At 47.8% G+C, this 27,567-nt stretch overlaps 1 protein-coding gene across 1 annotated transcript in view; it reads left to right on the top strand.

The window, feature by feature from the left end:
* Vav1 (vav guanine nucleotide exchange factor 1) overlaps positions 1 to 8,704 on the top strand; it is a 46,181-nt gene extending 37,477 nt beyond the window's left edge. The window contains exons 25-27 of the mRNA XM_057771521.1: positions 1,914 to 2,028; positions 4,208 to 4,359; positions 8,419 to 8,704. Coding sequence (XP_057627504.1) covers positions 1,914 to 2,028; positions 4,208 to 4,359; positions 8,419 to 8,472 — 321 coding nt within the window. The 3' untranslated portion in view covers positions 8,473 to 8,704. The remainder of the gene's footprint in view (positions 1 to 1,913; positions 2,029 to 4,207; positions 4,360 to 8,418) is intronic.
* The last annotated feature ends 18,863 nt before the right edge of the window (positions 8,705 to 27,567 follow it).

A 27,567-nucleotide genomic window follows, 5' to 3' on the forward strand; every position in this document is an offset into this window, starting at 1 on the left:
AGAGAAGCCCTTCCCAGGGAACCACCGACCATGAACTCATCCCCGTAAGGACCCACAATGTGGAAAAGACAGGACAGGATAGTGTCAGGTGCTCACAGTGGTATTTGTTGATGTCCGACAGACTGAGCTGGGGAGAAGGTTCATGATAAAGTGCCCGAGAGCCTGAGTTGGATCCCCAGAACCCATGTAAAAGCCGGGTATGGCGGTGCTTGCCTGTAACCCCAGCTCTGGGGAGTTGGAGACAGACAAGTGGATACCCAGGGCTTGCTGCTGAGATTGGTAGGCAGCCAGGAAGCTCCAGGTTCCGTGAGAGCCCTGTCTGAACATATACGGTCTCAAAGTGTGATAGGGGTGGACACCTGAAGTTCACCTCTGGTCTCCACATGCGTATCCATACCTACACACAGATGTGTGCAAACTCACCCCGCCTCCAGTCAGCCCACCCTCTGCCTTCCTGTCCCAGAGGCTACCAGAGCCCATATGGTTACAGGTCTCCAAACTGGCCCCATATGACCCGAGCGACTGCCTGTCTTGTTGAGAATTTATGAGCAGGCATTCAGCTGGTGGTTGGTGTACCATTAATTCTTTTTATCTCCCTCAAGGCATTTAGAACTGATTGGTGTGTGTAAGTCACGTGGGCCTGACCCATGATCAGTAGACCTTTGAAGAAACTGAAGACATGGACACAAAATTCATAATTTAAAGAATTACATTTTATATATTTATTATTTTTTTTGTGTGTGCGTGCGTGCGTGCGTGCATGCGTGCGTGCGTGTGTGTGTGTGTGTGTGTGTGTGTGTGAGGGTCAGAGGACTCTGTTGAGTCAGGTCTGTTTTTCCACCATCACATGGGTTTTGGGACCTGGGGATGGAACGTGACCCACTGAGCCATCTCACCGACCCTGTGCACCAATTTTTTTAAAAATGATATTGGCATTTTAATGATAATGGGACACTGGGTGTTTGTGGAACACCCTTGAATTTGGGCCCAGCTGATTCTTTGTCGTCAGTATGAGCCATTTGTGGGAGAAATACCCATAAATCCAACAATCTGGGAAGCTGAAATCAAATCTAAAGTCTTTTGTGGAGGTCAGATCTGAGCTACGAATCTCAGCGGCCACTCATGATTAGACTTAGTGTCTCTGTGTCAGAGCGTGCCGGCAAGATGACTCCATGGGTAAAGGGAACACACGTGGTGGAATGGGAGAGTTGAATCCTGCAGTTGACCTTCGACCTTCATATGCTCTCTGTAAACCCCTCCCTCCCCTCCCCAGCGTGCTCAACGCTCAGGGTTCCCTGGAAGTCTTTACACTGGCTGGTGCCTACGTGATTATTAGTTTTACAGGCATGGGCACTGACGGGAGGCCTTGAATTTGGTGAACCTTATTTGTTAAACTTGGCAGGAAATAAAACGAACTGGCTGCTTGGAGAAGCGGCCTTAGCTTGAGGTAGTCTACTGTTTACTGTCTTCTCCGCCGTGACCAAACACCTGGCGAAGAGGGATGGACAGGTTCTTCCGGCTCAGGAAGGCTGGGAACTGTCCTGGAAGGAGGCCTCGTCACACCGCGTCCTTAGCACAGGGAGATGGATTTTGGCGCCCAGATTGCTTTCTCCTTTTCATTCTCCCTGGGATGGCAGCCATGGGTAGCGTCACCCACATTCAGGTGGCTCTTCCCACCTCATCTAACTCAGTGCAGCCAGGCCCAGAGGTTTGCCTCTTGGGTGAGTCTAGGTCCTTCAAAGTGACTGTTGATACGACCCATCGCAGGCCCCTTCTGCAGACCATCCTTGCTGTTGCAGTAGAGAAAGGCGTTCCCCATCATAGGGAGCCGACTGGACTGCGGACGGGAGCTACGCTGTGCTCTGCTGTGGGCTGGCCAGCGGGATAACGACTGCTTGGTGTTATTTTCCCAGGAACTGGTGGAGTTTTATCAGCAGAATTCTCTCAAAGATTGCTTCAAGTCGCTGGATACCACCTTGCAGTTCCCTTACAAGGAGCCTGAGAGGAGAGCCATCAGCAAACCGCCAGGTGGGAGGATGCCCCAGGCTGGAGGATTGCACGCACCTTCTCAGGGTTCCAGGGTTCTCAGGGTTCCTGCCCCCACTTTTGGTTTTAGTAACTATTTTTCAAATGCTTATTTACATGACTTTGTGTGATGTTGGAGCTTTCTCCTTTTATTTGTTAAAAGATTCGTTTCTATGCGTGTCCTGTATGTTGCAGAGCAGGTGTTGGGTTCATGCGTGTCCGTGGGAAGAAGAGTGAGTTTAGCTTTCCGTGACTGCAGGGGCATTCAACCTCTCAGGACGGAAGCACTTTCCCTTGGTTCAGGCATTTTTATGTTGCTCCATATTTAAAGTCTACCTGGTTGATCTCCATATGTTCAGAGCAATCTGAATGACGTTTCCAAAAATGCAGTGACAAGTGCAAATTCTTGGTTCATGGGGTATCCCAGTTTTCTGGTTTCCACAAACCAAGCTTGCATAGGCTTTGTATTCTTGGCAAACTATCAGACAGGATTCACACAGGGTGACAAGAGGTATCTGCTAAACAAAAGATGGATTAGGGCCAGGTACTGGCACTCCAGAGCTAGACGAGGAGCAGCCCAGTAGGGATTGCTGCTGGGTACTAACACTCTGGTACCAGGCAAGGTGTGGTCCACTTGGAATGCTGCCCTGTGTGTGTGTATGTGTGTGTGTGTGTGTGTGTGTGCATGCGTGTGCCACATGAGTACTGCCTTAGTTAGGTTCCTATTGCTGTGAAGACACTCTTAGAAAGGAAAGCATTTCATTGGGGTAGCTGGCTTACAGTTTCAGAGGTTCAGCCCATTATCATGGTGGGGAGCATGGTGGCATGTAGGCAGACATGGTGCTGGCCGTATCTTGATCATAAAGCAAGAAGACGTGGACAGAGGCACTGAGCATGGCTTGGGATGTGTGAGACCTCCAAGCCCACCTGCACAGTGGCGTACTTCTCCACCAAAGCCACACCCACTCCACCAAAGCCACACCCACTCCACCAAAGCCACACCCACTCCACCAAAGCCACACCCACTCCACCAAAGCCACGCCCACCCCCAACAAAGTCACACCTCCTACTAGGGCCCTCCACTATGAGCTTGTGGGGGCCAGCTGCATGCAGACTAACGCAAGAACAGTTCTGTAGTGTAGATGGCCTTGTATCCCCTGGAGCTGGAGTTACAGGTGCCTGTGAGCTGTCCAGCTCGGGTGCTGGGAACTGAACTCAGGCCCTTTGGAAGAGTAGCAAGTGTTCTTAATCATTGAGCCATCTCTCCAGCCCCTGTTTTTAATTTTTAATCATGTGTATACATGTGTGTTTGTGTATGGCTCTGTGAACTTGAGTGCAGTATCCGCAGAATCCGGAAGAGAGTGTTGGATCTCCAGGAACTGGAGTTACAGGTGGTAATGGGTACTGGGAGTTGAATCCCTGATCCACCTCTTCAGCTACTCTTAATTATTTTTTAAAATATAGTCAACTGTCTCTGTGTATTTGGGTTTAAATATGAAGGTTAAGGACTCAGATATGCAGAAATTAACTGTACATAAAACACTATTAAAATGACTTAAAACCTGGTCTCACCAGGTATGATGGTTTTCTTCTTTCTTTTATGTCCTGGCAATGCTGAAGCATGCATGGGCAGCCCGTATATGGCAGTTCTGTTGAACTGGTACATAATGGGTTTCATGGTTTCAGTTGGTGAGGACGACTGACCAGGTCTCTTCCTCAAGAGGGCACCAGATCTCATTACAGATGGTTGTGAGTCACAATGTAGTTGCTGGGAATTGAACTCAGGACCTTTGGAAGAGTAGGCAGCACTCTTAACCACTGAGCCATCTCTCCAGTGTTTTATGTGCTTATTCACGTGTGCTCTGCTCACTTTCTCCACTCTTATTCTGCCTAAGACCCCTCCCCACATTCGCTCTGCCTAGGGAATGGTGCCACTCATGGTGGGCTGGATCTCCCCCATCAATTCACTTTATTAAGACAACCCCCATGGACACGCCCACAGGCCAACACAATGCAGACATCCCTCTCAGAGACTTTCTTCTCAGGTTATCCTAGGTTAACTATCACAGAAGCCCTTCATCTAGGTGACACCATCCGCAGAGCATGTCTGCTCTCTGCACTGTCCCAAGATGATGCCTGGTGTTTATCTCAGATGCTTAGGCATCTCATTTTCTCTTCACAGCTGGAAGCACCAAATATTTTGGCACCGCCAAAGCCCGCTATGACTTCTGTGCCCGGGACCGATCAGAACTGTCACTTAAGGAAGGTGACATCATCAAGATCCTCAACAAGAAGGGACAGCAAGGCTGGTGGCGTGGGGAGATCTATGGCCGGGTGAGGCAGGAGGGGGGATGGTTGACTAGGTGGGGTATGTGGTGTGCGACTTGGCTGTAGGGGGATAGAGTATGGCTCCCGTGCTTACCCCTAGTCAGAGGATCAAAAGGACACTGAGATTTAGCGTATTTTCCCTGCCCACATTTATTTATTGAGAAACTACTATGAACAAGAGATTTTTCTGGGTGCAAAGGGAGCATTGTCCAATTGCTATCTTTATGAAACAAAGTTTAATGAGATCATGTGGACCTCTAACCAGACAGTCACACCAGGGAGTGGACAGGATGGTGACAGGAAATAGGACCTGAGGGAGCTCCTCACCCACCCTTCTAGACATTAGGGTGATGAGAGGCTAGGTGGATAAGGAATGAAAAGGTTAAATGGATAGAATGACAGCCGGCAGGCCGGAGAGGTTCTCAGCTGGTAAAGTGCTTGCACTACAAATTTAAAGACCGAGTTCAATACCCCAGAACCCATCATCCATTAATTCATCCATTACTCAGAACCCACCCACCCATCCACCAACCCACTCATCAACCCACTTACTCATTCACCTATGCATCCATTGGCCTACTCATTCATCTGTCCACCCATCTATCCATCCATTCATCCACCCATCCACCCACCCATCTACCCACCCACCCACTCACCCACCCATCCATTCATCCACCCATCCACCCACCCACCCATCCATCCACCCATCCACCCACTCATCCATCCATCCATCTATCCATCCATCCATCCATCCATCCATCCATCCATCCATCCACCCACCCACCCACCCACCCATCCATCCATCCATCCACCCACCCACCCACCCACCCACCCACCCACCCACCCACCCACTCACTCATTCACCCATGCATCCATCTATTGGCCTACTCATTCGCCCGTCCATCCATCCATCCATCCATCCATCCATCCACCCACCCACCCACCCACCCATCCATCCATCCATCCATCCACCCACCCACCCACCCACCCACCCACCCACCCACCCACTCACTCATTCACCCATGCATCCATCTATTGGCCTACTCATTCGTCCATCCATCCATCCATCCATCCATCCATCCATCCATCCATCCACCCACTCACCCACCCATCCACCCACCATCCATCCATCCACCCACCCACCCACCCATCCACCCACCATCCATCCATCCATCCATCCATCCATCCATCCATCCACCCACCCACCCACCCATCAACCCATCCATTCATCCATCCATCCATCCATCCATCCATCCATCCATCCATCCATCCACTCACTCATCAACCCACTCACTCACTCACCCATGTGTACATCCATCTGCTGACCCGTCCTCCCCTTCCATCTTCCACCCACCCATCATTTACATAAAAGGATAAATGAGTGTGTTGGCATTCTCATGTAATTTTGGTGCTGAGAAAGCAAAGATAGACAAGATAACTGGGGTTCACTGTACAGTCAGCCTCACCTAATTGGTGAGTTCCAGGCTAATTCTTATTATCTCTTGATCCTGTCTCCGGAAACAAGGTGGCAAGTACCCAAGGAATGAAATCCCATATTGACCTTTAGCACCCCCCCCACACACACCACATGCACGCACACATGCACACATGTCTAAGCAAGTGTCTTAGTCAGGGTCATTACTACTGTGATGAAACATCATGATCAAAAACAAGTTGAAGAGGAAAGGGTTTATTTCACTCACAGGTGAATATAACAGCTTGCCATGGAAAGCAGTGAGGTCAGGACCCTGGAGGCAGGAGCTGCTGCTGAGGCCATGGAGGGGTGCTGCTTACTGGCTTGCTCTCCATGGTTTGCTCAGCCTGCTTTCTTAGAGAACTTAGGACCACCAACTCAGGAATGGCACCTTCCAGCTAGAACTTACAGTGGCATTTTCTCAGTTGAGACACCTCCTTTCAGAAAACTTGTGCTTGTGTTTTAATTAGCTGGGACAGTAAGGTTGGGGAAAATGCAGAAGACAAATTCCCCAGTGTATGCCAAAGCCCTGGACTGAGAGGGTGACCAACAAATATAGGAGATGCGAAGGAGGGATCTGTCTCTCTCACTGCAGTGTCTCATGACTTGGCACACAGTAGGTGTTCAACTACTAACTATTGAATCCATGGAGAGGCAGACTTGGGGTGAACCATAGTGCTCTTTGCCCACTCTGGTTCTGGGTAGGAGAAACATGTTCTTGAAGGTGCTTCAGGCCAGCTTGCTTCGGCTGAGTTTCTACTTTGTACTGTGTGGATGGAGACCCTTCGCCACGTCATCCTCTGATGAATTTGAGTATCTAGCATTCTTCCTTGCTTGAAAGGTTTCTCAATATTTGTTGAATGAAGATAAGGACACTGGCTAGAACTTCTGTTCTATTGGGGGAAATGTTGGGGTCCAGCCTCGACTGGGTTTGCACGTTCTAGGGTAGAAATGTATGGATTAGAAATATTAGATAGGAGAAACAGAGATATGAAAGGAAAGGAGTGGAGATGCAGAATAGAACCGGGAGGGCGATCCAGTGAATGCTGAATTTGCCATCATTTATTTTTTATATGCTTATAGACACCAATCCAAAAGACAGGGAAGTAAGCAAAAGGATGCTTTACCATTATCCAAAGAACAAACAGAGCAATTACCTGCTTCGATACTTGAAATATCAAGCATTGGTATCCAGACTTAAGCATTCTGTTGTTTAGGCAGGACAGGAAGCGACTATATCTTAGACAAAGCATCCTGTCTTCAGCGACTCTGAGTCAAACCTCCTGTCATAGCCTTGAAGGAGCAGGAATAAACTTGAATCTCTGACCTTTGGTCAAGGTGGAATGGAACCACCTCTGTAGGCCATCTCAATGCCCAAGACACCAGTTAGTCACATCTTAGGTCAAGATATCTTGTTTGTAGCCATACCTTAAGTCAGACCTCTTGTCAACAACCTTAGAAGAGCAAGAGTAGGCTTAAACTCTTCTTCAGTCAAGGTGGAGCAGACTCAGTTTTGTGGGCTCCTACAGGGAAACTGGTCACAAAGCTCCTATGATTTAGAGAAATACTTAGACTTGATAAAAATATTTGTTGTCACATTTAGTGAGTTATGGTAAACAGTTAGGGGTTGAAAGAGCCATTTAGAGTATTTAAGAAGGTGTGGGAGCTGACAGGACTCATCCAAGCATCCGTTTGCAAGTCACCCATCTCTGTGCAACCATCGTCTCTGTTTAACTGTCTGTCTCTTCACCCACCCATCCTACCGTCTATGTGTTCATCAAGCTATCATCCACCCACAATCCATCCATTTGTCCATCTATCACCCCACCCATTCACCCACCCACTCATCCACCAATCCATCCATCCATCCATCCATCCATCCATCCATCCACCCACCCACCCACCCACCCATCCATCCATCCATCCATCCATCCATCCATCCATCCATCCATCCATCCATCCATCCATCCATCCACCCCCCCATCCATCCATCTGTCCATTCATCACCCATCCACTCATGTATCTACTATATCTATCTATCTATCTATCTATCTATCTATCTATCTATCTATCTATCTATCTATCTATCCATCCTTCACCCACTCACCCATCTATCTATCTGTCTTCTCAACATTACAAGAAATATTAATAAAGTATTCACTGAGCACTGGGGCCTGTTCTAGGCTCTTGGGAGTCTGGTGAGTAGGAGACAAAACCTTCCACCCTTGTCAACCTTATATTGTGATGGGGGAGGGGAGTTGGCTTAGCAATTAATCCTGTCAACAAGAAGAATATGTAATCATTCATGATTACATCTTGATTACATAATGCTGATGGGTTCTCTAGAGAACAATCAAAGAAAGGGTGGTAGTTGTGTGTGTGGAGTGGGTGGGGCTTACTATGTTTGGCAGGGTAACTGGAAAGCTTTACTGACACATGAACAGAGACTTTTGAAAAGCGGAGGGCCATCCTCAGGCATGTACGGTGGAATATCAACAGGTGTGAAGGTCCCAAGGCAGGAGGGCTCTAGTCTACTGTGATAAGGACTGAAGATGACTAGTTTTCCTCATGGGGTTCTCTTCTCCCTCCAGATTGGCTGGTTCCCTGCCAACTATGTGGAGGAAGACTATTCTGAATACTGCTGAGCCTGGTGCCCTGCAGGACAGAGAGAGAGGTAGATGTACGCTGAGCCCAGGACGCCGGCAAGGTCGAGGGGCCATGAAGAGTCCTCGGTGGCAGAGCTTCTGGATGGAGAGCAGACAGCCAGTGGCCAGCTGGCAGGCTTCCCAGGATGAAGGATGGTTAATTTATAACACACTGTCTCGAATGCCCCAAGGAAGATGGGGCTTGAGGCAACTGCTTCTAATAAAATGAGAAGAGCAGGCATTGGTGTGCTCCAGATCATCTATAAGGGGAGCCATGGGGTGGGTGCTCATTGACAACAGTTCATTCTGCAGCAATGCCACCTTTCTCAGCCTTTTACAGTATAAGTTGAGAGGGACCTGGGATTCCTACCTAGCAGGAGAGAGTGCTGTGTTTATAGGACTGGGATTACAGAGATCAAGTCTACACCTCTCTCTCTCTTCTTTTCAGTCCTCTGTGCTGAAGATGGACATGTTGGCCCTAGTGTTGTAGGCAGACACACTACTTCTGAGCTCCTCAATGGGGATTCCAGGTGGGGCTCCACCCTGACCATGCCCCTGGCCCCCACTAGGGGATTCTAGATGGGGCTACTCCCTGACCATGCCCATGGCCCTCACTAGGGGATTCTAGGTGGGTCTGCCCCCATGACCATGCCCCTGGCCCTCACTGGGGGATTCTAGGTGGGGCGCCACCCTGTCCATGCCCCTGGCCCTCACTGGGGAATTCTAGGTGGGGCGCCACCCTGACCACGCCCCTGGCCCCCACTAGGGGATTCTAGGAGGGAGCTCCACTGCTGTGCTACAACCCTAGTCACTTTTAGTCACTTTAAAATCTTTGAGACAGGGTCTTGCTCTATAGCACAGACTGGTTATTATAGACCAGGCTGACCTTCAACTTGTCATCCTCCTGCCTCAGCTTTTTGAACTGCCTAAATAACAGACTTATTTTTTTTAAATTATCATTCCTTTTTTTAAACAATCTTTTTTTTTTTTTTATTTTACCTCCCAATCCCACTTCCCCCTCGCTCCCCTCCTCCTTCTCCCCCAACACCTCCCCATCCAACCACCACCCACTCCTCCCTTGGGGAGTCAACAAAGTCTGTCACATCATGTTGAGGCAGGACCAAGGCCCTCCTCTGTTGTAGAAGACTGCTTGTTTGTTTCTGGCTGCCCAGACTTCCGAAATAAGTAAACAAACTGTACTAATTAAATCATTGCTTGGCCTATTAGCTCTAGCTTCTTATTGGCTAGCTCTTCCATCTTAATTTAACCCATTGCTATTAATCTGTGTATTGCCACATGGCTGTGGCTTACTGGCAAGGTTCTGGCATGTCTGTTCCTGGCAGTAGCTACATGGCATCTCTCTAATTCCTTCTTCTTTCTCCCAGCATTCAGTTTCATTTCCCCCACCTACCTCTGTTCTACCCTATCACAGGCCAAGGCAGATTCTTTATTCATTAACCAATAAAAGGAACACATATACAGAAGGATCTCCCATACCATTTCCTCTTTTCTGTTTAAATAAAAAAGTAGGTTTTAAATTTAGCATAGTAAAATTACATATAACAAAACAGGTATCAAGCAAGAATTGCAGTTAAAGTATTTATATATACTTTATCTTTTATCATAACTAAGGAAAACTATAACTATCTATTCTTTAACTCCACCAAAGGCCCCAGAAGGGCATAAAATTGCCTAAGTTAACAAGAAGTTCATTGTAAGCAACTTCCAAAACTCTAGAATTGACAGAGACATCTCATTGCCTGGATAGTCAACCAAAGTTTTTCCGTATTGTTAGGGCATCCAATCTTCAGCCAACAGGCCCATAGTATCTGGCAGACTTTTCCATGAAGCAGGAAATTTGAAGAACTGTTCTGCCTTGTAATGGCAAAATCCATCAGTTGCTTCCTTCTGTGTCCTGTAGAATGTCTGGCAGACTCTTTCCTGAAGCAAAAACCTTGAAGATGATCTCACCATTATGCAAGTTCAGAAGTCTTTTTTTCTGTGAGTCCTGCATGTCTAGTTCATCAAGCAGTCCAGGCAAGAGCAGTTTCTTGCCCAAATAGCTAACAAACTCCATAAGGAGCCTCTTCGATGCCCATCTTCCTCTTGAAGTAATTGGTGCTGTCAGGAGCAGATATGTCTAATTGTCATGAAAAGTTCTAAGTTTTTAAAACATTTTAAATGCCACATTCTGTAGTCTTTGAAAGATTTGAAGATTATCTAACTGAATATATATATATATAAAACTAGCATGACTACAAGCTTGACTATTATAGATGATTATTAACCTATATTTCTTAATATACATTATATATTTTTAGATACTTTTTTAAAAAAGATTTATTTATTATGCTTACAATATTCTCCCTCCATGTATGCCCACATACCAGAGGAGGGAGATAGATCTCATTACAGATGGTTGTGAGCCACCATGTGGTTGCTGGGAATTGAACTCAGGACCTCTGGAAGAGCAACCAGTGCTCTTAACCACTGAGCCATCTCTCCAGCCCTATACATTATATTTTTTAAATGAGCTATACAAACACAATACTTTAGTCAAGAGCAGAAATATATATGTGTGTGTGTGTATAAATTGATCTTTAATTTGTATCAACAAACCAAGATCCATACCACTGCAAATCTCTTTAGCATATATATCCCCCTTTAAATGTAAACAAACATTTATAAACAATATTTGGGAATTTGGGTGTAGTTCTCTCCAAACAGCTTCCTACTCTTCGTTGGGTGAAGTAATATTTGAGGGTGTTCATGGCGACTTTTCAGAAGGTCTTGGTGCATCAAACTACATTAGTCTGGAATTAATTTACAGGTTCTCATCTTCTGTGGAAGCAAAATCAGAACCTCTTTTCTAAAGCAACATATTCTTAGACTCAAATTCTGAAGTCCAGATGCCTTTATGTTTGGTTTAACTTATCAGCCCATACAATGAATGTCTCTCTGTACTTAGCTCCTTCACAGTTAAAAAATTAAAAGAAAACGCAATAATATACATAATCCAGACTCTGTGTATATTCCAGCTTTACATGGCTTATTTTTCTTTATTCCTATTACTTTTTCTACAAGTTTACTCTAGCTCTTTAAAGACTTTGCTTTATTTTTTAAAAACCATTTACTTCTTTTTATAACTCTCTATACTCTTTTTCTTCTCTCTCTCAAGCCTATGCACATTTTTTAAACAGACCGTGTCTCATTTAGAGGTCTTTTATGTCTGAATCTGTCCTTATTGCCTATCTATAAACCTTTTCTGTTCTGGAGAGCTTTGAAAGTGCTAAGAAGCTTGCTATCAGTGGCCCTGGGTGCTGGCTTCACTTCTCTCAGGCTTTAAATATGGTGGAGGTAGTTCATCATAGGTTCTAGGACCACCAGGCGGGAGCTATCCTCACTACCTCAACTCTGGGTAGCACTGTGCAACATATAAACCCTTTTTATCTGAGCAATAGCTAAATCTGCCATGCAGTGTACTGCACTGCCTGGAAATATCTCTGTGTATGGCAGTGGGAATCCACCGTGCTCTCCTGCCTGTGCATACCTACCAGGCTCCATCCCACCACCTGCTCAGGCAGGGTGTGCTGAGCCCTGGGCATGGTCTCAGCTACTTTCCTCCCAACTCTGAGTGGGCATATAAGCATCTGGACTTGAAGTGGGTGGCGGGCATCAACCCTAAAAAAGAGCCAAAGTTTGTGCCGGCAGCATGGACCAGGAAGCTGCTGTTTCAAAACCACATGGTTTTTTGTTTTTGTTTTTGCTTCCGCGGAATCAGGAAGACCTCTTCTAAAGAAGCCACCAACAAGCAGAGCAAGAAGTTGCGTTAAACTTTTGGATTTTTTGTGACTAGGATTCTTTTCTAAACTTTCTCAGGTTTTAACTTGATTTAGTCAGCCACATTGGAGTGCCAATTTGTTGTAGGAGACCTCTTGTTTGTTCCTGGCTGCCCAGACTTCCGAAGTAACCACACAGAAACTTTATTAATTAAATCACTGCTTGGCCCATTAGTTCTAGCTTCTCATTAGCTACCTCTTACACGTTAATTTAACCCATTTCTATTAATCTGTGTATTGCCATGTGACTGTGGCTTACAAGCAAGGTTCTGGCATGTCTGTTCCCGGCTGGAGGCTACACGTCGTCTCTCTGACTCCGCCTTCTTTCTCTCAGATGCAGTTTAGTTTTTCCCACCTAGCTATTCTACCCTATCATAGGCCAACACAGATTCTTTATTCATTAACCAATAAAAGCAACACATATACAAAAGGACCTGCCACACCATTCCCCACCACATCTAGGCTGAGCAAGGTATCCCTCCACAGGGAATGGGCTCCAAAAAGCCAGTTCATGCACTAGGGATAAATCCTGACCTCACTGCCCAAGCTGCACAATTGTCTCCCACATTCAGAGGGCAGTTTGGTCCTATGCAGGTTCCCCAGCTTTCAGGCCAGAGTCCATGAGTTTGTATTAGCTGTTTTTGTGTTTTTCCCCATCATGGTCTTGACCCCTTTGCTCGTAGTATCCCTCCTCCCTCTCTTCAACTGAACTCTGGGAGCTCAGCCGAGTGCTTAGCTGTGAATCTCTACATCTGCTTCCATCAGTCACTGGATGAAGGTTCTATGATGGCAATTAAGGTAGTCATCACTCTGATTACAGGGGAAGAGCAGTTCAGGCACCCTCTCCACTATTGTTTAGAGTCTTAACTTGGGTCATCCTTGTGGATTTGTGGGAACTTTCCTAGCACCAAGCTTCTCGCTAACCCCATAATGACTCCCTCTATCAAGACATCTCTTTCCTTGTTCTCCGGCTGTCCTTCCCCCAACTTGGCTATCTTGTTCACTCATATTCTCCTCCCCCTTCCCTTTTTCTTTCTTCTCTTCCTTTCCACCCTTCTCCCTCCCTCATGCTCCCAATTTACTCAAGAGATCTTGTTGATTTCCCCTTTCAGGGGGACCCATGTATGTCTCTCGTAGGATCCTCCTTGTCATTTAGCTTCTCTGGGGTTGTGGACCATCATTCTTGATTTGCTTTTCTTGTAATAGAAGCTAATATTTTGAGTTCCCTCCTTCCACATTGTGCTGAGCAAAGGAAACAATTTTCATATATACTCTCCAAAAATACAGCTAAAATCCTACAATCCTTGGCCCCGGTGTGCTGGGGAGACAGCTGGCTTTCTTCTGTTGCCTCGCTTCCTTCAGGGACATTGCTTGCACTGGAGCTCTTGACATGTGCCAGACACTGGATGAGTTTTCTTTGCCGGCCGCGTAGAACAACTGCACTCTGGCTTACCCAGGGTCATTTCCCCATTGCCCTGGTGTAGGTGTTTGTCATGACCTATGTCCTAGTTTGGTTTTGTTGCTGTCACAAGCAACCTGACTAGAAGCTGCTTGGGAAGGGAAGGATTTGTGTTTGGCTGCACTTCCAGGTCACAGTCCATCACTGATGGAAGTCAGGGCAGGAGCTGGGTTAGGAACTAAAGCAAAGGCCATGAAGAATGTGCTTAGGGCTGAGCTGGCTTTCTTACAGCCCAGGACCTCATGCCTAGGGATGGAGCTGCTCCTAGCAGGCACTGTCAGTCAAGACAGTCTCTCTCAGACAGTGCCGCAGGTCAGTCTGGTCTGGTCAGTCTTTCAAGTTAGACTCCCTCAAAGCAGCTGTGGTAAGTTGGCAGCTAAAGCTAACTAGAACACTGTTTCAGTCTCCAAAGTGTCTCATTAGTGTGGCACTTTCTCTTCTCATGGGTGGGGTGAAATAGACTGACCAAAGCCATTTAAGGCAGGAAGGTTTACTGTGGCTCACAGTTGCAGGGTACTGTCCTTCGCAGAAGGGAGGGCATGGCGGCAAGTGTGTGAGGTGTCTGGTCACAGGGCATTCACAGGCAGGAAGCAGAGAGATGAGTTCTCAGTCCAGCACCCCAACCCTTAGGATGTGTTATGGTAAAAATAAAATGTTGCAGGTCCCTGAGTGGCAGCAGTGGGCAGTGGGCATGAGACCACGGTGGGCCATGCAGGCAGCTGGTCCCATGAGGAGCCTTAGCCACGGTGGATGAGAGACAGAGACCTATTAGGGACGTCATGCAGAGAAAGAGGGTATTTATTTAGTGGGTTATGGAGGGAAAAGGGAAAGTGGGGAAGGGGAGAAGGGAGAAGAGCAGAGAGGCAGAGAGAGAGAGAGAGAGAGAGAGAGAGAGAGAGAGAGAGAGAGAAGAAGAGATAGAGGGTGGGGGAAGGGGAGAAGGGAGAAGAGCAGAGAGGGAGAGAGAGAGAGAGAGAGAGAGAGAGAGAGAGAGAGAGAGAGAGAGAGAGAAGAGAGAGGAGGGGGAAGGGGAGAAGTGAGGAGAAGGGAGAGAGGCAGAAGCTGCCTCTTTGGGAGAGAGATGGAAAGAAAGGAACTCAGGTTGGAGAGCAGTTTCAGTGGTGAGTTTTCCCCTTCCAGCCCCCAAACCCAGTCTTCACATCTACGGTTAAGCCCTTCACTGACATTCATCTATGGTTGCTTCCCATAGCTAAAAACATGGTCGGATGATCCAGGGTTGGTCCTCCTGGGCTAGCACTGCACACACTGTGCAGTGCATTCAATTTGGGGCCTGGAATCCCTCAGATTTTTCTTTCTCCTTTTCTTTTCAACCACTTGTAAGTGTTCCTAGCCATGAGAGACTACTCAGAGAAGCCTCTAGCCTCTCTGGCTTTCACGTGACCCAGACCGGGGCCAGTGGGGCTCAACACTCTGCCTGTAGAGAGGAGACATCCTTATATAGGCCCTGTGGTGTTCATTCACTGTTTTTGTGGGTTTTTACATTTTCAGCTACAGAATATAAACCCTCAGACTATCAGCTCTCCTGGTGTCCCACCGGCTCCACTTTTCCTTTAACTATCCCTACCTGTGCTAGCCCTAGTGTGGAAATTGACAAGATTAGTCAGATACAGGAGGCAGCCGTTTTGAATTCCAGCCTTTGCTCCCCACCATGACTTGTGACGCAACAGCTCAGCAACAAGGCAGATCACCTCTATGTCTCTCTTGTTATTATGTTTAAAACTCCCACGACTCAAAAAAATGTGACTTCTCCATACAATATATGACTGCTGCCATTTTGACTGCAGTCAGGTGGCCTTCCTGCCATTTTGACTGAGGTCAGGTGACTTCACTGCCATCTTAACTGAGAGCCAGGTCAGGAGATCAAGTCCCACCATCTTCACTGAGGTATTCCCTACCTGGTCCCCTGGTGCTGACTCTGTTGCATGTGTGTTTTGTGCAGTGGCATGCCTTCAGTAGGGTTTTCCAAAGCATCCACGTCACCCAATTCCTGTTCACTCTGTGTGTGTATGTGTGTGTGAGCATACATGTAACGTAAATGCACCTATGTTTACGGTTAAATGTTATAAGTGTCTGTTCATTGTATCTCACTCAAGACTACAAAGCAATAAGTCTCATGCTTTAAATTGGTGTGTACTTTTAAGTCTCTTAATCCAACCCTGCTTTACCTGTTAAGTTGAGAGCCAGTACAGTCAAGCTCAGACCCAGCTCTTCAGACAGATTCCATACTGTAGTTATAACTCATCTATACCTGATAAACAGCCCTCAATTGGTCAGAGATCTGGGGAATTAAATGCTTAAATATTAAAATACTTTTTATAACAAAAAGAGACAGTTTGGCTCCTAGCAGCAGCACTCTATTTCCTCCAACAAAGACAGAAGACAGATGGGCACAGGACAACACTCATCCACAATTCTCTTCAACCGCCAAGTGCTGACCACTGGGCAAAACTGCCTTTCATCTAAACTGAAGATCACCAGACAGTGGACAGAATCACTGGAATCGGCAGCCTAGCTTCTCAGGTCAAGGTAGGCTTGTCTTCCTACAGATTTCTTATCCCACAGGATCTTCTGGAGCCTGGCAGGCCCTGCACTAAACAGCAAAAGGCAAATACGACCTTCACTGATCATGGATGACCCTGAGGAGTAGCTCTAGGTGCCAACCAAGTAAGTTCTCTGTTATTTTTAAATCAATAACTCAAGTAAAATTTTATCCTTCTCAAAGATCTCTGATGCAGTTTGACAGCTGTGGTTTTGTCATTTAAAAGGACAGGCTCACAAATTTCGCCAAAATACAAATACAAGTCATTAAGGTGTGTACCTGCAAGTTATAAAGGTGTGAGGACAAGTATGTGCTATCCGTCTCTCTCATGCTGCCTTCCATAGTCTTAAAAATACTTTTCATTGTGCAAAATCATCTGTCACAGTCATTTTGATACAATGCATATGTCCAAAACCTATGTTTTCACAAACTTGAAGAATTCTTGTGAGTTCCAAGGAGCCAAACTGAAGGATCCACCTTGAACAGGTCAGATACAACCCTCTCAATTCCCTGGTCCTAAATTTTTTCTTTCCTAAACTTAACTTTGTCCTCTGTTCTGCCAGTACCTTAAACAGGTCCAAGAGACACCAGACATTTCCATACCACAAACACTGGACAGGAAAAAAGAGACCAGCTACCCCAGGATGTGACCAGCATCCAGGTTTCCCCACCAAAACAACACCCACAAATAAGCAGGAAGCATCCCAATTCCTTTAACCTGTGGTGTCTAACCTCCCACCTTTTTATTATAAAAAAGAGATGGGAATGTAATGGTCTGTTCTGTCCCTTTAAGAGACAAACCCCGCCCACTCCCTCTCCCATCCCCCTAAGGCAAGCAGATCTTCCTTCTGCTTCCAGCCTGAGTTCCTTCCTTTCTGGCTCTCCCAAGGAGGCAGCTTCTGCCTCTTTCCCTTCTCCCTACTTCTCCCCTCACCCCCTCTGCCTCTCTCTGCTCTTCCCCCTTCTCTCCTTACCACTTTTTCCTTCCATAACCCACTAAATAAATACCCACTTTCTCTGACTGGTGTGCCTAATAGGTCTCTGTCTCTCACCTGCCATGTGGCTCCTTGCCTGGGAACCAGCTGCCTTAGTGGCCCGCTGTGGTCTTGTAGCCCGCTGTGGTCTTGTGGCCTGCTGCCCACTGCCACCACTCGGGGAACCGCAGTGTTTTATTTTTACCATAACAGGATGGGGCCACCCACATCTCCTAACCTAACGTAGACAGCCCCCACAGCTATGGCCAGAGGATGGCTTCCCATGTGATGCTAGAGTCTGTCAAACCAACAGTGTCACCATCACAGTGTTGCTGTCCTAGGCTGTCCCATCTGCCATCAGACCCCAGGTGAAGGATTTGGGGCTATAAGATTTCCCTGGGAGGTGTCACAGTGTCTCCAGAATAGAGTTGGGGTGCCAAATGAGCTCTGCCTCCTTTGCCTCTGTCTGTGAATATACACATGTACATGTGTGCGTTCATATGCGTGTGCAGATGTGCTTGCGTAGGTGTGTGGAGGCCAGGGCACAGCCTCAGGTGCTGTTTCTCATATTGTCATCCATTGTGTCTTTTGAGGCAAGGTCTCTCACTTGTCTGGAATCTTGTCAGCAAGCTGCCAGGAAGGAAGATACCTCGGGTGGGAAGGCTGCATCCCTGGTGCCTTCTCTTGGTGCAGGGAGAGTGAGGGCTGTCAAAGCTCCTTCAAAAACTTAAAAACTTCTTAGCTGGACAGTGGTGACACACACCTTTAATCCCAGCCCTTGGGAGGCAGAGGCAGGCTGACCTCTGTGAGTTCAATGCCAGCCTGGTCTACAAAACAAGGCCCAGAACAGCCAGAGCAATGCAGAAAAACCCTGTCTTGGACCCCCCCCCCCGCCTCCAAAAAAGTTCTTAATTCTAGGACTGGAGAGTGGGGTCAGCTGTTAAGAGCACTGACTGCTCTTACAAAGGACCTGGGTTCAATTCCCCACACCAACAGGGCAAGTCACAGCCATCTGTAACTTCATTCCAGGGGATGTGATGCCCTTTTCTGCCCTCTGCAGGTGCACAGACAGACATACTGGCAAAACACCCAAACCCATAAAACAATCTTTAAGAACTTTTTTTTTTCTGTTTTCTCCCCTCCCCAGATACAAGGTTTCTCTGTGTACCCCTGGCTGCTGGAACTCACTCTGTAGACTAGGCTGACCTCGAACTCAAAGAACCACCTGCCTCTGCCTCCTGAGTGTTGGGATTAAAGGCATGGACCACCCCTGCCCAGCCTTAAAAATGTTTCTTTATTCTTGAGGATTTCACATATATACGAAACGAGATATGATTATGTATACCCTTCCTTGTCTCCCCTCCAGCTTCATCTGTACGTCACTCAACTCAACATTTTTCCCACCTAACTTCATGTCTTAAAACAAACAAACAAACAAACAAACAAACAAACAAACAAACAAACAATCCACTGCCAAGTCCAGTTACTGCTGGCCATATGTGCAGGACCTTGTGGTCATCCCCTGGAGTGTGGAACACCTACAGTGACCACACCCTCAGCAAAGAACACCCCGCTCCAGCAGCTCCATGGCCAAGAGCCCCTCAGTGAGGGGTGGGTGAGGTCTGGAGTCTGGGCTGGGACGGGCGGTGGCTGGCTTGGTCTCCTGCAGGTGCCCATAGCTGCTGTGAATTTCTGAGAGTCTTCGCCATAGCACGCCCGGAAGACAGCACATCAAGGCACTCTTCCTCAGCCGCTTCTCGCGTGTTCTTCCCACTTCCTCTGCTGTGATGTTTGCTCAGCCTCAGTGGCGGTGGGGCTCAGTCCTTTTAGGGACGAGTGCTCTGTCTTGTATTCACAGCACATTGACCAACAATGCATCTCTGTCCTGACTACTGTCCACTGCAGAGAGAAGGTTCTGTGACACAGGCTGAGGGTTGGCCCAGGTCTGCGGGTGTGCATATAAATATTTAGATGGTACTTTGATGACCTGACCATTTAGGAAAACAAAACAGTGCTACCACCTCCCCCCTGCCAGGATCACCCATCCTGGGGCCATGACCTCTGAGCCCTGGTCTTGACCTTCCATCTCTGGGCCATGACCTCCCATCCCTGACTTCCCAGCTGAGGGCTTTGATCCAGGGTCACATTCCTAAGCAGGGAAATTGCTCCTGTGGATGGGAGCTTCATTTTCTTTTATTTATTTTGCTAATGTTTGTCTTGGGGACAGGGTCTCACTTGTCTCACACTGGCTATGGACTTACTATGTAGCTGGGAGTGACCTTAAACTCCTGATCCTCCTGTCTCTTCTCCCAAGTGTTGGGGTGACAGGTGTGTGTCACCATACCTGGTTTGTTGTGTGCTGGCGATAGAGATATGGACTCCCCGCGTGCTGGGGGAGAGCTCTGCCTACTGAGCTGCAGCCTCCCCCAGCCCAGAGGGATTTCTTTTCTCACTGTGCCCTGTTTGGGTTGTGGGTGGGCTTGTGGGGACGGGGTTCAATCTCTTTACCACCTCAGACTGTAGTTCATTTCCTCCTGTCTGTCTGTCTGTTCCCTTGACTTCAGGCTCCTGTTTATTTTTATATGTTTTTATAGTGGATATTACTTATACCTAATAATGGTGTTTATTATGACATTTCCCTACATGGATGATGTATTTGTATCATCCATCCTCCTCCTTGTCCCTGTTTGGTCAAAAGTGAGACCCCAGCCCTCTAACACCCCTATATCCAAAGACCCTGGAATGTAATGTGTTGAAGGTGTCACCCAGCCCCTGGCCTGGGAATTGTCAAGCCTTTGGACTCTAACTCCTAGCTGTCAAGCACTGACCCCTCACAGGGTTTTTAGGCTCACGCTGGAAAAAGGAACACTGGTTTCAGGTTTTGCATGTGTTCTCCCTCTGTCTACCTCCCCCCCCCCCGCCATGCTCCCGGCCACCCAAGAGTACGGCATTCATTAAACATGGGTATTTTTGATTCGGTCTGATCTGTTTTGATTGGAGTTCTGTGCACCGGAGGAGAAGCTTGGTTGGGAAATGTCCCTAACAGTCCCCACCCTCTCCTGCTGATCCTCCTCTTCCCACCCACTCCTTTCCTGTCTGTTTTCTGATGGAACACTGGTTTCCATCAGGGTTGAGATAAGAAGCCGTTTTCAGGAGTGTGGAGTGACTGTGGCTATCTCTGAAGACCTGTCTGTCCTTCTGGAGACCTTCAGCTGTCTATCAACCCCTGGAAGGGGTTTCAGAAAAGGCCTGGGCATCAGAGTCTCGTCAACATACATTATTCATGCCTTGGTGACTCTTTCCTATTGAACAGACTTTATTTTTAAGATTGTGGTTAAAGACAGCATGCGCTCTACCACCCTGCCATTCTGAGCGTTTTAACATTGCTAAGTGTATCCACACCTCCAGCACCAATACCCACCTTCCGGAACCTGCTCATTGCTGGCCCCCAGGTCTTGACGTCCCTGTTTGGTTAGATTTTATATGCAGTTCTTCAAGGCTAAGTCAAGAGCAAGAAGTTGCCTGTTTTGAGTGGCTTTCTTTCCATTGGCTGGAGTCACCCTTAACCAAGCACAAGTGTGGGTGGCCATGGGCGGGAGAGGACCTCAGAGTGGACATTAGGCAGGCAGGTGCCCTGCCACTGTACTGAGCATCTCTGTGACCCAATGATAGATCCAGCTTTGTGGGCAATGGAGAATGGTGCGGGGGCATAATGGAGTCTCAGAGGCCGTCTCGCCCCTTGGAAATTAGTTGGATATTTGGGGGATGCCTGTGCCCTTCTGTACCAGAGAGACAGGGACATACTTCTTTGAAGGCACAGTAACATGATGTGGCCAGAGAGATGGCTCAGAGGTTGAGAGCTCTTACTGCACAAACAGGAGGACCTGAGTTTGAATCCCTGGCATACAAATAGAAAGCTGGGCTTGGCCATATGCACCTGTAACACCAGCCCTCTGAAGGGTGGAGGCAGGGGGATTGCTGGGGCTTGCTGGCTGTCAGCTGAGCTCCGGGGTTCAGCAAGAGACCATGTGTCAGGGGAATCAATGGGGGTAACAGCTTCCTGTGACCTGCACACCTGTGAGGGTGTGAACACCTGCATATGTAGGTGTGAACACACAAACACAAACACACACACACACACACACAAACACACACACATACTGAAAAGCTGAGTCTCAGCACTAAACTACACTCTGGGCACTCCAGTGCGGTAGTTCTCAACCTGTGGGTTATGACCCCTTTGAGGGTCAAATGACCCTTTCACCATAGTCAAATATTTGAAATCCTGCATATCAGATATTTACATTATGAAATATACACACACACATATAATAGTAGCAAAATTGCAGTTAGTAAGCAGCAATAAAATAATTGTGTGCTTGGGGGTCCCCACAACATGAGGAACTGTATTAAAGGGTAGTAGCATCAGGAAGGTTGAGGAACCTTTAGGTGGCGGGGTCCCTGTTCAGGAGTTAGTTCCCTAGGGGTTGGTCTAGCTTAGTGCCCAGTCACTTTGTGCTCACCCTCTGCTTCCTGACTGCAAGGCAAGGTGACCAGCCTCATCCTCATGCAGCCTCGCCTTTTCCACCTCCACGGACTGTGTCCCTGTGAGTTGAAAGCCAGAACAAAACAAAAAACAAATCCAAGCTCGTTCTCCCCTGAAGTGGGTCCCTGTGAAGTGTTTTGTCCCGGCGATGAGAAACCCAAGCAACATGGCAAATATTTGGAACAACTGCAGTCCAGCCAGCTGCCATTCATGCTGTTCCGAGGCTGTGGACGTTGGGCTGTTGCGGAATAGTTGTACACTATGCAAAGATGTATTACTGTGATTGGTGTGATAAAGAGCTGCACGGCCAATAGGGGGCAGGAGAGGATAGGCGGGATTTCCGGGGAGAAAAAGGAAGAGGAAAAGGAATCTAGTGCAGGGGGTCACCAGTCATACTCGGAGGAGGCAGGACGGGTGGTACAGAGACGAGGTAACACCACATCTCAGGACACAGATTAATATAAAGGTGTTAATTTAAGTTATAAGAGCTAGGTGAGAACAAGCCTCAGCTAAGGCCGAGCTTTCATAATTAATAGTAAGCCTCCATGTCGTTATTTGGGAGCTGGAGGTACAAAGAAAGACATCGGGCTTTCAACATGTGACTTTGTGGGGATTACGGAGGGTAGGGATACAATTTTACTGCAACATACAGATGCACAGTATGCAAAGGCCCTCATAAAAATAGCCATGCACACCGGGTATAGAGATGGCCATTATCAACAAAATACCCACGAACAGGTACATTCAGCAAAAACACCCCCACAGAGGATGAGGTTCTTCACAGCACCCAACACATCTGGAAGCCATGTGCATAGGAGACTACAGATCTGGAGAGGCCCCAAGTCCTCATCCACACACAACACCTAAATGCCGATGTGAATATTGTCACTACAACAGGACTAACTCGTCTGGGAGACCAGGGTGAATGAGGCAGGAAGTGTGAAAAGGAGAAAGCAGGCTGGCATTCACCCCTCATGTGATTCCTGAGCACAGATGCAATGTGACCAGCCCCTGTCACCATGCCTTCCCCACGTGGACAGACTCTGCAGCCTGGACCCAAACAAACCCTCCCTCTTCTTGTTGTTTTTGAAATTGTATGTATATATTTTTTATTTTGAGATTATAATGCATCATTTACTCCTTCCCTTTCCTCCCTCCAAACCCTCCCATATACCTTCTCACTCCTCTTTCAAATTCATCTTCTCTTTTAAAAACTGTTGTTACACACACACACACACACACACACACACACACAGTTATATATGTTCCTAAATATAACCCTCTTAGTCTGTATAATGTCTCTTGTATGTGTGTTTTCGGAGCTGGCCATTTGGTGTTGCATTTCGTGTGTTCTTGCCTGGGGAGGAGTATTTCTCTGCTCTCAGTGTTACCCAGTTGCAGACACACATACACTCTCACACATGCACACATGCGTACACACACGGGAGGGTGCCTGCACCACGAATGTACACCTGTGCGTGTGTGTGTGTGCATGTGCGTGTGTGTATAGCTGGGGAACACAGCCACCAGGACAGGACTCTACTCATCCTGGCTTCATTCTGTGGCTGTGATATCATGGCCCACCTCTGAGGGAAGTCAAGGCAGGAACCTGGGGCAGGGACCATGGAGGAAGGCTGCTCCCTGGCTCGCCCACTCCTGGTCCAGTGAGCTTCGTTACACATCCCGGGCCCAGCTGCCTAGGGGTGGTGCTGCCACACGGGCCGGGCCCTCCTACATCAATTATCCAGCCAAACACCTCTCACACTCGCGCGCACAGACCAGTCTGATATGGCAATCCCTCTGTCAAGACTTCCTGCTTCAGGCTGACAATCAAAGGTAACTGGGACACTATTCACAGATGCTAACCTCAAAATATTACCACCTGCATGTCTGTCATAGACACATACACAGAGACAACTTTGTGGTGCTCAGTTTTAATTTAAACACCACCTAGAGTCAGCTGAGAAGACAGTCTCAGTGGGGAACTGTCTATACTGGGTTGGTCTGTGGGAGATAATTTTAACTGTGTTAACTGATGTGGGAAGGCCCAGCCCACAGTGGGCGGCACCATTCCCTAGGTATGGGGTCCTGAACTGTGGAGGAGGGAGCGTGCAGGCCTTCCTTTCTCTGCTCTTGACTGTGGTTGTCATGTGACCAGCTATTTGCGGTGCTTGTCTAAACTGGCTCACAACAACTGGGCTGTAATCTGGAATTGTAGAATCAAACCACCCCTTTCTCTCCAAAATTCCTTTATTTGGGGTTAGGATATTTTATCACAGCAACAGAAACTAGGCCAGTCCTCAAAGTGTTCTCCCGCAGCTGCTCTAGGGATTTAAAAACAGGGATGAAGACCGGCAACCATCAAACCCAGGCAGGACCAATTCAAAGCAGCCGGCAGAAAATTAAGGGAAAGATTGCCCCCTGGTGGACATCGCGAAAAACTACAAAGTCTGCGGCCGGGCGGTCGCTTGCAAAGAGGAGACTGCCTGTGTCTGTGGGTGTGCACACGTGTGTGTGTGTGTGTGTGTTTGCTCACAAGTCCGTGTATATGAGCCCAGAGAGGCCGCCAGGGGGTCAGCGGCACTCCTGGGGTGGGGTGGTGTCTTCAACTTATTTGTAAAGGTTCTTGTTAAATTTATTTGATTTGTGGACGCGCGCATTGAGTTTCACGGGAGCACGTGGAGGTCAGAGGACAGCTCGTGGGAGTCAGTTCTGTCATTCCATCATATAGGTCCTGGGAATCGAACTCAAGTCATAAGGTTTGGTGAAAAGCTTCCTTCCTCGCTGAGCCATCTCACCGACCCCCAAATATTTTATGATTACATAATTTTCTTTAAAAAATATTTACAACTTTTTAAAATTGTTTTTTTTTATTGAGTTACATATTTTTCTCTGCTCCCCTCCTTTCCTCTCCCCCTACTTCAACCCTCTCCTGTGGTCCCCATGCTCCCAATTTACTCAGGAGATCTTGTCTTTTCCTACTTCCTATGTGGATTAGATCCATGTATGTCTCTCTTAGGGTTCTCCTTGTTGTCTAGGTTCTCTGGGATTGTGGATTGTAGGCTGGTTTTTCTTTGCTTTATGTCTAAAAGCCATTTATGATGACTACATATATTTGTCTTCCTGGGTCTGGGTTACCTCACTCAGTGTGATGTTTAAAACTTATTTTCATCTGTAGCGATTTCTAGGCGGATCTGAGTTCCATGGAAGGAATGGCCCTTCTGATGGAATTCCGTGCGATGGAGTTAGGCGCGGGATCGGCTTGTTCTTAGGACTCCAGCAGGCGGTGTTTTCTCCCTCTCCCTCCGAGTGTTGGGAGGCCCTGGTTTCCAGTGAAGAACACTTTTGAAGCTGGCGAACCCCACAGCGCTCACTTGCAGCCTGTGCTGCCATCTAGCGTCCATGAGAGGTATAGCGCCTGGGTTCAAGTTACGTGGACAGCACAGCTCCAGATCCACTCACCCCAGCCGTTTCTCAACCGTGCCCGCATTTCTTTCTTTCTTTCTTTCTTTCTTTCTTTCTTTCTTTCTTTCTTTCTTTCTTTCTTTCTTTCTTTCTTTCTTTCTTTCTTTCTTTCTTTCTTTCTTTCTTTCTTTCTTTCTTTCTTTCTTTCTTTCTTTCTTTCTTTCTTTCTTTCTTTCTTTCTTTCTTTCTTTCTTCTTTTTCAATTGCCCGTCCAGTCTAATTTGGGGCGTTCATGTAGTCCTTAGTGTGTGGCAATCCCCTGGAGCATGGTCCACCCACAAGGGTGCCTGGGGAGAAGACCCCTAGGAAAGATGCCTCTCCCTCCCTCGGCAGCCAACTGTTCACAGCTCCTCTGTCAGGGGTGTGGTCATGAGCCCCTCTCTCTCTGCGCCTCAGGGCTGTCTGACCTGACGCGGTTCAGCAACCGCAGCTGCTGTGCGTTCCTGAGTGCTGGGGTCCCGTCCTGTCCAGAAGACACCGGTTTGCTCTGGTCCTGCCAGACCCCGGGCTCTCACAGTCTTCCTGATTCTCGCGGAGAAGGTTCCACTTTGTCTTTTGAGACATGTTCTTCCATGGGCCTGGCGTTCAATAGGTGGGTTGGTTGGCCAGTGGGCCTCCAGAATCCGTCAGTCCCCACACCCCCGTCCCCAGGACTGAATTACAGAGTCGCATTCGCCTGCCTGGGTTTTTAAATGACGTCTGCAGAGCATACTCAGGCTCCTATGCTTGCTCAGCAAACACTTTGCTGACTGAGCCCAGCTCCCCAGATGCCCCTTCCCTCTTTAGAACGTGGGTCTCATTATGTAGCCAATCAAGGCTGTCTTTGCACTCCTGATCCTCGAGCCTCAGCTTCCTGAGAAACTGGGATTATAAACTTGTGCCCCAAGGATGGGCTAATGGGAGCATCATATGTGTTAATAAAAACTCGGGTTGGGCGCGGTGGCACACGCACGAAAACCTGATTAAAAGAACGCGTCATGTAGAAGACGTCTTTAATCCCAGCACTCAGGAGGCAGAGACAAGTTGACATCTATGAGTCTGAGGCTAGCCTGGGCTGCAGAACGAGTTCCAGGACAACCAGGGCTACACACAGAGAGACTCTATCTCAAAAACCACAGTAAAGGGGTGTAGGTGGGCGGGAGATGGCTTAGCAGAAAAAAGGTGTTGCTGCCAATTCTGATGCCCCGAGTTGGACCTCGGGACTCTCATGGTGGAAGGTGAGAATCGACTCTTGCAAGTTGTCCACTGACCCACATACACACATTCAAATAAATAAATGAAAATGAAAAATGTTGAAGGGGATGGGGAAGCTAACCATTTCTTGCTGAGTATGCATCCCAAACTGTTACGGTATACATCATACAATGGATAAAAAAGAACAGAATAGTCACACAGCCTGTATGGTTTGGAGGGGCACTGGCAAGGAGGGAGGGAGGTGGATATGGTGGGATCTTGGATCTTTTATAGTTGGCCCAGCTTGTCCTGTGCTTGTCCCACAAATATGAGGACCCATGTTTCTGACTATTGAGTTCTAGGCTGGTGAGAGACCCAGCAAGCTTGACTTGGACGGTCAAGGAAGATAACCAACAAGGAGGCCACTGAGTTAGCAGGGGTCGGTGGGTGAGGGGAACTTGGGGGAGAGCAGGCAGTGGTGAGGCACATGACCAGAATACATTGTATGCGTGTAGGAAATTCTCAGGGACTAATAAGGAAGACGATAACACGGCCCAGAGAATCAGCTAAACAAGGCTCCCAGGGGCTCGCAGAGACTGAAGCAGCAACCACACAGCCTGCCGGGGTCTGCACAATTATGGCTGTTAGCATGGTGTTTCTGTGGCTCTCCTAACAGTGGCAATGGGGGTCTCTCTGACTCTTTTGCCTGCTCTCTGGACCCTCTTCCTCCTACTGGGTCACCTCATCTAGCCTTGATATGAGGGTTTGTGCCTGGTCTTATCGTAGCTTGCTGTGCTGTGTTCAGTTGGTATCCCTGGGAGGCCTGCCCTTTTCTTAAGGGAAACAGAGGTACAGTGGATCTGGGGGGGGGGAGGGAGAGGGGAGGTGTGGGAAGACTGGGAGGGGTGGAGGGAGGGGAAACTCTAACTGGATGTTTTGCTTTTGGCCAGCACCTGCCCTCGTATGTTCGAGTGCCCCGCCCCCACTAGAAAGGATGGGCTGTATTTCATATTTCCGAGTCCTTTCTGATTCTTAGAAGCTTTGCCTCATCGGGGTCATGGCCTCCTGCCTCATGCTGG

This window comes from Chionomys nivalis, chromosome 6 (assembly GCF_950005125.1).
Source record: "Chionomys nivalis chromosome 6, mChiNiv1.1, whole genome shotgun sequence".
Lineage (NCBI taxonomy): Eukaryota > Metazoa > Chordata > Mammalia > Rodentia > Cricetidae > Chionomys > Chionomys nivalis.